The sequence below is a fragment of the Typha angustifolia genome, chromosome 10, assembly GCF_048772165.1.
Source record: "Typha angustifolia cultivar Huaian chromosome 10, ASM4877216v1, whole genome shotgun sequence".
Classification (NCBI taxonomy): domain Eukaryota; kingdom Viridiplantae; phylum Streptophyta; class Magnoliopsida; order Poales; family Typhaceae; genus Typha; species Typha angustifolia.
Genome location: NC_133248.1, coordinates 8458819 through 8468228, shown reverse-complemented (window position 1 = coordinate 8468228; position 9410 = coordinate 8458819). Strand labels below are relative to the sequence as shown.

The following is a 9410-nucleotide window of genomic DNA, read 5'->3' as shown; positions in this document are numbered from 1 at the left end:
AGGCATTCATATAAATATATATATACTAGGATTCTTTATGAGGAGGCCAAATCCAACGGTATATCCTGCCATTGCATAATACATCAGGCTTGATCAAATATAAACCAAACACCAACGTAGAAGATGAGCAACTGGGTTATCTCTTGCAGGTGGGTAGGGCCAATTAATATGGGATCCACGAGGGACCACATAGAAGCCCACATGCATGCATGCATGCATGGACCCATCACCCATGCAGAGAAGCAATGTAGTTTTTGTCCATCCGAGGAACTACAAAGATAGCCGCAATATTCTATTCATAATAAACCACAAAGATCTCAACGTTGATGTAGATGGATGCTGGTGCACATCTTCGTACATGGAGCAGATAAGATAATGATGGTTTGCTTCGTGGCCAAGTATAACAACGTATGTAATCTCTTCACGTTTGCCTTATTTCTTACGAGTACGAAACAAATAATTATTCTTATATTTACTTATAATTTTAAAATATATATATATTAAAATAATTATATTTCATGTGACATAAAATAAAGAGAAATAAAAAGTAAAAGTTAATTAAAATATTCTTAATTTGATACATAAATTTATATTAATATATTTTATTTATTATAAATATGTAATAAAATATGCCAGTGGTAAAAGAAAAAAATAGGCCAAATCAAAAGTAAAATTATAGTTTATTACTAAGGGGACAATATTTATTCCCACCAAGTTACAACAAATATACATATTATACAGTACCTTCATAATTTAATATGGGTTTTTCAAACATTTACTAGTAATTTTGCTGAAATGTCTACCCTCAATTGCTGTCTCTCTATGTACGTTGAAAAGAACATTTCAATTATTAATGTAGAGACAGATTCTGTTACGTAGAATAATTTAAGTAGTGTTTGTAATCTAGAGTAGAGTAGGGCTATCTGATATCTATTCCTAAATTAAGGTGTCCTAATCCAAAATATAAGAAAAGATATTACTAGAGTGAACTAGGACTATCTGTATTCTGACCAAGTTACAACAAATATATTAGGTTGCAATGCCTCCATAATCTAATATGGGTTTCTTCAAACATTTACTAATAATATTGCTGAAATGTCTACTCTCTATTGCTGTCTCTCTGTGTACATTGAAAAGAACATTTCAATTATTAATGTAGAGACAGATTCTTTATTGCTTATTCAATATTTCAATAAAGTAAAAACCTGTCCTTAGAATCTTAAATCTCTCATGAAGGGAATCAAACAACTATGTTCTCAAACAGAAGTTTTTATTAGTCATTGCTACCATGTCATAAATCACAAAATGGGCATCTTTACCAGGGAACCAAATCAATCTCCAAAGAAGACTAAAGGTGGTCTTATTCTAGATAAAAATTCATATACCAGGAAGAATATTTTAAGTTTTTGATTGTCTTTTCTTCCTCTACTAGTTGGACGTTCTATAAATCCAACCAGCTCTCTTTCATTATGAGCCACAATAGATGAGCTTTTCCTCTACAAAATTTAAAAAGTGCACAGCATGCACCATATCTCTTCTAAAACAAAGAATAAATTAACCCTCTATTCATTACGCACCACCCAAACACCACCATAGAATCTAGGGGCTCATGTTATATTTCACTTCTGGCACAAGAATAATAAATATAATAGAAGAGAAAATGCATCCTTGTATAAAAAGTTATTTTCAAACATAGAGGTAGGAACTCACACAATAGTCAATGATCAAATATTTTGGTTTATGAAAGAGTCATTCCTACTTTTCCAACCATCATCTTACATTAATCTACATCGAAGTAATTGAAGTTAGTAACTTAGTATCAAGATATCTAGAACTTTCTCTATAAAAATCAAAGGGGAAAAGAAGAAAGAAAAGAAACAGTGGCACTTCTGTCGCTGTGCACACATAATATTAGAACTATTTAAACAGAAAGCATTTATGTGCAAACCGGAAGATCAAACAAAAGGAAGGAAAATAAAATAAAAACAGATGGATAAAACAAAAGCCCAGAGTTCCGAGTACAGCGAACAAGATAGCAAGAAGGTAGCATATGCCAGATGTTGATTGGATACTGTGGGTAGACTACCACACAAAACATCCCATAACGGTAGGCCCCCTCCTTATTGATCCGTTCATATCCGGAGTTTTAATAAATTTTGACATCTATTGCGTTACTACTTGTATTTTTATACATCAATCAATTTTGATCATTGCTGAGTACTCTCGAATGAAATTTCTGTGTCACAAAAATGAAGTATTGATGTGTATCGCCAAAGAAAAAAATAATAGAAACTCTCGCTTTCTCGGACGGAAGTTCTCTGTTGCGGTTGAATAAGTATTTTATAATTTAACATAGTTTATCATGCAGATTCTAAATTAGTTAATAGTGTATATTTTAATATAGTGAATTCTCATTTATTTTGGTAAAGTATGATATACATTATATTTGAGAAGAGTGAGAATTTAATGATGTCACTAAGATTCAAACTCGGAAACACTCATACAACATGAGCTCTTTTAAACATTTGAGCATAACCACATCGACAACATCATATATATTATTTGTTTATTATTTCATATTTTTCTACGTCAATTAGTTATTTGGGCAAAACTCTAAGCCATTTTTTAATAGTGTTAAGTTCAAAACTCTTAATCCCTTTTTCAGTTATTTCTAATATTGTTTAAAAGCGTCACACATATTATTACATATTATATGCCCAAGAGAGGTGCATAAACTACGTAACAACTAATTGTCTTAGACAAGATATACATTGCTAATTCATTTCGTAATGATGTCAATTTTTTATCAAAGAATAATCAAGAAAACTTTAGTTTAATGATGCGAACCAGTCCTTGGGCATCTAAATCTAGTCTGCTAGACTAGATCAAGCCGGCTGGGACTTTCGAGTGTCTCAAGCCCTTTTACTTCAAATTTGGGCTTGCCACCTAACCTGATCAAACGACCCAGCTGGCCCATACCTAGCCAAACCTGGCCCAGTTTGGATCGGGCTAAGCCCAGCCGGAGTCCGAACAACCCATGGGCGGCACGAGCCAGCCCTTTGCCTACCTGGCCCGGCTCGGAAGCCCGCTCTTTTGGCCCACTCGTCTGATCCAAAGGTCACAGCCCTTTGCCCCGACCGCGTCTTCTTCCACTTCCTCGTCTAGTCATCCCTGACCTCGGTCTCGGCTCCATCGTCCGCCTTGCCTTCCCCTAGCTCCGATTCAAGACCTACTATTTTGACTAAAATCGGGTCCAAAACCTTATCTCGAGCTAGGTTCGCTAGGCCCTCGAACAACCCCTAAACTATGCGCACAATTACCTCGCCGACCTCCTTGACCCGTGTGTCTGGCGCCACGTTGCCACGTTTCACAGCTAGCGTCCATGCTACTTTAACACCAAGGTGATGGCTATCAACCTGGTATGGTGGCGGCAGTTCGGTTACACACAGTGGATCGAGCGCTGGATGGGGATCTAGAAGGGCAGGATCTATAAGCTGGGCTCTTTATCGTCGTTCCTCCTAGTTTTTGTCGAACACATGCTGTCGATCAGGCACAGGTGGAACCAGTATGGGGTGGGAGGTGACAACGTGAGGGGCAGCTATCGCGATCTTAATCCGGGTCCGATGAGCCTTCTCTACTAAAGTGTAAGTGGGAAGCCGTGGTTTCAACTCGACTCAAACCGATCATGCCCTCTCAATTCTCAGTGTAGGATGACTAAGGCTAGACCGCTAGAGGCCCCAAATCCCCTCCCCATATCGAGGTAGAGCCCATCCAGACCAGCCTAATCTCTCACGACTGATGGGCGGTAACGATCTAGACTATTTTAGCTTAGCCTGAACCTCCGGTGCGGCTCAAGTGATTGGTGGGTCGGATTGTGAACAATTACTTAAGCCCTATTAGTCCGAAAAGCCTAGCCCGTCTGATGATCACGTCTACTGCCACCTGACTGGAGGATGGATCTAGGTCTTATTGAGAGAGGGCTTGAGTGTTGGCTTAAAAATATGTAATAGATGGGCAAAAGGGGTTGGTGCCAATCTGGTTGGATTGGCTAGGGCTTTTAGCTCGTATACCATGTGGTGAGGCGTTTGAGGCTAAGATTTAGTCAAGATGTGGGTTAAGTCTTAGAAGAGAATAGTTAGGGATTATTGGGGTTATTGACTTGATAAGGCTCATATGCAAGAAAGACCCGAACTAACACATGGGTGTGCTCTGTAGGTTGGCTAAGTTCTATTTGGACTTGGGTGTATTCTAGGGTAGTGGGAGTGCGTCTAAGAATGAGGGTTGGTTAAATGGAATGGGAGAAACCCAGATGCTGTGTAGAGGGTGTGTTAGCTCAAGGATGGAGGCATTTTGGGGTTGGACACGGGCAGTAAACTAGATGGCAACGGCAGTGCTCGGTTGGAGGCTAGAGCTAAGATTGGGTGTGGCTACAGTTTGGGATTGAGAGAGGGGTTTGTGGATGCTAATAGATATGGTAGACATGGGTGGAGGTGTTGTAAAGAGGATGGAGCACTTTAAAGGTGGTAAATAGTGATGCTTATGGAGTAGGGCAATAGTGACAATGATGTAGTTAAGGAGGAAGATGGTGGTCGGTGGTGGTGATAGTGTAGTTGGAGGTGGTGGTGTGAGCGGTGGTGATGGAGTGAGTAGATGACGATGGTTAAAGATAGATTGATTGATATTTTAGAAGAGAAGAGGAGGGAGAAATGGGTCGACCCTATGGGTTTGTGATCGGTGGATAAAAGTAGAAGGAGGGCATCAGCCTCTTGGTGAAGGGCATTGCGGCTTGAGGAGAACGTGAGGGAGAGGAAGAATGAAATATCAAAAGGCTGCTCTCCACATATATATAGGGGCTAACTTAGATCGTACTCGAACTCAGACTTTAATTACATCAAGCCACTTGACTAGACCAAGTAAGCTACTTCACTAGATCAAGTAAGCTACTTCACTAGATCAAGTAAGCCACTTGATTAACCAAGTAATACTCAAACTTATAATACATCTAATGACTTGGACTAGACTTATTAATCAATTTAACAACTTGAGTCCATAATTAACAAGTATCAAAGCCAATGACTCACTAAAATAGCAAGTAAAGTGAAAAAATAACTAAGCTAGGATAAATGGACTCATCTAGTGAACTCAATATCTTCTTGTGAGGTGTCCCAGTGAGATCTGAATCATATTATTTAGTGAGTAAGTAAAAAAAAAAAAGAGAGTAGGTGGTCTATTAATCCTTTTATCCCAGCTTCAACTACTCTTGCTATATTTTCTAATAAAATAAAATAAAAACCTCATATCGACAGACTCAAAATAGCCATTATAAATGACCTTTTTGGTTTGACATAAGAGGTAATTAGATTGTGAACCTCATGCATGCTGCCAAAACACAACTCTTTTTTCTCTCTTTTCTCTTTTCCTACCATCCAATTTTGCTTTCTATGCTACTAAACTCCAACCTTCATATTTTTAGCTTAGAATACCACCAATTTCTATACCTTGGGAAGCAGAACTTGGGTTGGAAACTGGATTTTAGCCCCACTTGAGCAACTGAATATAATTTTTTTTTTCTGTAAAATATTATTATTGCCAATAGAGGCAGAGAGAGGAGGAGAAGAAATTTTTTTTTCTTTTTGGTGAAGGGAAGACCCAATAGCAAAGATGGGTTTGAATAGACCCCTCGGATGAATCCAAAGGAGATTATAATGGGGATACTAGTAAAGTTATATTCTCTGGTTCCTTGGAAACATGCAGTACTCCTTTTGGCATGGAGAAAGAGAAAGAGCTAGGACAAGAGAGGGAAAAGAACAGAAGAGGGTAGGAAATAAAGGAAGGGGAAAGAGGAGAAGAGGGAAGAGGTCTGGCAGAGGTGTTAAAAAGGGCGTGCCTACCCAAACCCTAATAAACCGAATCAACTACCCTTTCTATATAAATTTTCTACGTAAACAAATTAATATTAAAAGACAGGTTTTGAGTTCGGACCACTGTCGGTTAGTTTTATTGTGACAAACAAGAAAATGTTGTTGATTGCATGATGTATATATACATATGTATGTATAACAGTAAATTACAAAAAAGAAATTAAATGTACATGAGAATCATCAAAGTGAGTTAAGGTTAAAGTTAAACAAAGGCGTCACTCGTCTCAGCTGCTGTTTTCCTCTCTCTCTCTCTCTCTCTCTCTCTCTCTCTCTCTCTCTCTCTCTCTCTTCTCGACCATACCCCATACCATACCATACCATACCATACCATACCAATGGGCGCCCTTTTGGCCTTCTTTCCCTCTCTTCTGCAAAACTCTAATTAAAAAACTCCCCATTCCTTTCTATCTATCCACATGACCTCCATTCAGATCCTCTACAAATCCTGAACAACTCTGCGACCCAATCAGATCTTTTTCAAGCACGTCTGACTGCGACAAGTTCCTACATCTCTTCTTGCATGCCATCACCTCCCAATAAAGAGGGCGAGGGCCCCGCCTCCTCTCCTCCCTTCATCTCTTCCTTTGTCCTTCTGTTGTTTGCCTTCCCCTCCATTACAAATACCCCCTCTCACACAAACTTTATAAAACTAAACACCAACCATCATCATAATCATCATCATCATCATCATCATCATCATCATTCTTCCGATGGATTCATCAAGACCCACCTCGCTCCTCCTCTGCCCTCCAGTTGATGCCGTCTCCGGCGCGGGCAACGCTGGCGGCGGCCTGGTCTTCGACTCGATAAAGCTCCGGAAGCAATCCAAGATCCCGAAGCAATTCATCTGGCCGCGCGGCGACCGGGCGAGGACGGAGGAACCCCTCGACGTGCCGCTGATCGACCTCGGCGGCTTCGTCTCGCGCGACGCGGCCAAGACTTTGGCCGCCGCGGAGCAGGTCAGGTCGGCGTGCTCGACGCACGGGTTCTTCCACGTCGTCAACCACGGCGTGGACGAGTCGCTCACCGCGGATGCTCTCGAATGCATGGACGAGTTCTTCAAGCTGCCGCTCTGCCAGAAGCTACGTGCCAGGCGGAAGCAAGGGAGCATGTGGGGCTACGCCGGAGCCCACACCGATCGCTTCTCGTCTAAGCTGCCGTGGAAGGAGACGCTCTCGTTCGGATACTACGATCACGAAGAAGGTGACGACAAAGTGGTGGTGGACTACTTCACCTCAATACTAGGCAAAGATTTCGAACCCATGGGGTAATTTAATTAACTACGCTATAAACTAAATTTATACAATAAACCACATGCACGTACGTGCCATTAAACTAATTAATTTAATTTAATTAATTAATTACCAGGTTGGTGTACCAAAAGTATTGTGAGGCGATGAAGGATTTGTCATTAACGATCATGGAGCTCTTGGGAACAAGCTTAGGAGTGGAGAGATCGCACTACCGGGACTTCTTCAAGGACAGCAGGTCGATAATGAGATGCAACTACTACCCGCCGTGCCAGGAGCCGGAGCTCACCCTCGGCACCGGGCCGCATTGCGACCCGACGTCGCTGACCATCCTGCAGCAGGACCAGGTCGGCGGCCTCGAGGTGTTCGCCGACGCCAAGTGGCGGCCGGTCCGCCCGGTGCGCGGCGCGCTGGTGATCAACATTGGAGACACCTTCATGGTATGTATGTATGTATGTATGTTATGTACTCGCGATGCATGCATGATACAAACTCCCCATAGATCAATTTATATAACTATTTTGAAGTTGACTAGATTCGTATACCCGTCTATAGTGTCTATGTTATCCCACTGGAGTTTGACTGCTCTTCTGATCTAATTGGGTTGCGCTAATAAGTTGTCATTATGTCTCAAAATATTATATTAACTAGAATAGTGTTAGGATTTTATTTTATTTTATTTTTTATTTTTCTTTTTGGGTTTAACGATCGATGGTGAGCGGATGAGGATGGACACGCATGGGGGGTGATGGCAGGGTGGGGTCCATCCAAGGCATTCGTGTCGTTTTCTTATAGGATAATTATTTAGACAAGAGTCGTATTGGGTGTGCTTATCCCTCAGCTAATGAGCCGAGCCGAACCCAGCCGAATGCCACCATACTGTAAGATAAGATCCGGCTACGAGTTGTCGTATCTTAATGCGATAGCCACAACTAGAACGGTATTCATATTTCGCCCCCGTTTATAACATGCTATATATATATATATATATATATATATATATATATTCCGAAAATAGAGTTTAAGCTTCCTATATATAACCGACTAGTTATATTTTACACTCTAACATGTATAATTGTAACAAATAGTATAATTCAATTGTCTTTTACTTTGTTGGCCTTGGTGTTGTGTAGGCACTGTCTAATGGGAGATACAAGAGCTGCCTACACCGGGCGGTCGTGAACCGACACCGAGAGCGGCGCTCTCTGGCCTTCTTCCTCTGCCCAAAGGCGGACCGGGTGGTGCGGCCGCCGCCGGGCAATCTTGGGGGCCCAAGATTGTACCCGGACTTTACGTGGGCCGACTTCATGGACTTCACTCAACGCCATTACCGGGCTGACATGCGCACTTTACATGCCTTCACTAAATGGCTAAGCCCAAGGTCCGCTTCACCGGACCCAAATCAGACCTAAGCCTCTCTTTCCATTTACTCTTTTATTTTTATTTTTATTTTTATTTTAAATGGGCCTTCCTGATCATTCAACCATTTATAAGGTGGGTGCCCTAATGCATGATATCATGCCCACCTACCATTTTTGTCATCTTCATATTGTACATAAATATGTAGTAAATCAGAGTTCCAGTTCAGTATATTATAAGCTCTCTTGCATTCCTTTCCACCAAAAGGATCTCTAAATCCACAGACACACACAAAAAAAAAAGGGAATATAATTTGGATTAAATAAGTATACAATAAGGAAAATCTATATTAAGTATCATGTACTTTGATTTTATTGTGTTAAAGTAATGTAGCCATGGTTAAGCTATGTTAGACCTACAAATGGAATAATGTCTTCTAGTGAAATAAACTAAACAATATGATGTCATTTTTTTTTTCTTTTGTATTTTGTAGTCTTGATAGTTACAACTATGAGATGGACCTTTCTTGTCCTCTCTCAGAGACATATAGGAGATAGTTTATGGGGGCTAATGCTTAATTAACTCCATGTTGTACCATGTACAATGGAATGTAGTGAGTGGGAAAACAAAGTAGCCCAATATTTTGTGGATCCCACATTAGATTGTGTGCTTGTCAGGAGTCTAGATTGGTCCCTTGTGTAGTTGTGTGGGTGGAAGTTGGCACTTCTTAGATGGGTCAATATACTAATTTTATTATATATATATATATATATATACATATACTGGCACTGCTACCTACTTGTTCATTTTATGTGTGCCCGAAAGAGATAAGTGACAAAAAAAAAAAAAAGAGAGAGAGAGAGATTAAAAAGAAAGAAAA

General features: G+C 40.5%; 1 protein-coding gene and 1 pseudogene across 1 annotated transcript; both read left to right on the top strand.

Moving 5' to 3' along the window:
• The first annotated feature begins 1989 nt into the window (after positions 1-1989).
• LOC140768426 (probable galacturonosyltransferase-like 6) lies at positions 1990-3641 on the top strand (annotated as a pseudogene).
• Positions 3642-6335: 2694 nt separating this feature from the next.
• Positions 6336-8755, top strand: LOC140768939 (gibberellin 20 oxidase 2-like). The gene is made up of 3 exons (XM_073109423.1): positions 6336-7188; positions 7290-7611; positions 8305-8755. The coding sequence occupies exons 1-3, from the start codon at positions 6632-6634 to the stop codon at positions 8581-8583; spliced, it is 1158 nt and encodes a 385-aa protein (XP_072965524.1). The 5' UTR covers positions 6336-6631; the 3' UTR covers positions 8584-8755.
• The last annotated feature ends 655 nt before the right edge of the window (positions 8756-9410 follow it).

Excerpts from the sequence above, each read along its gene's own strand:
- LOC140768939 (XM_073109423.1), top strand. The coding sequence starts at position 6,632 with ATGGATTCATCAAGACCCACCTCGCTCCTCCTCTGCCCTCCAGTTGAT. Across the intron at positions 7,189-7,289 it reads AAAGATTTCGAACCCATGGG|GTTGGTGTACCAAAAGTATT; the intron begins GTAATTTAATTA and ends ATTAATTACCAG. Across the intron at positions 7,612-8,304 it reads ACATTGGAGACACCTTCATG|GCACTGTCTAATGGGAGATA; the intron begins GTATGTATGTAT and ends GGTGTTGTGTAG.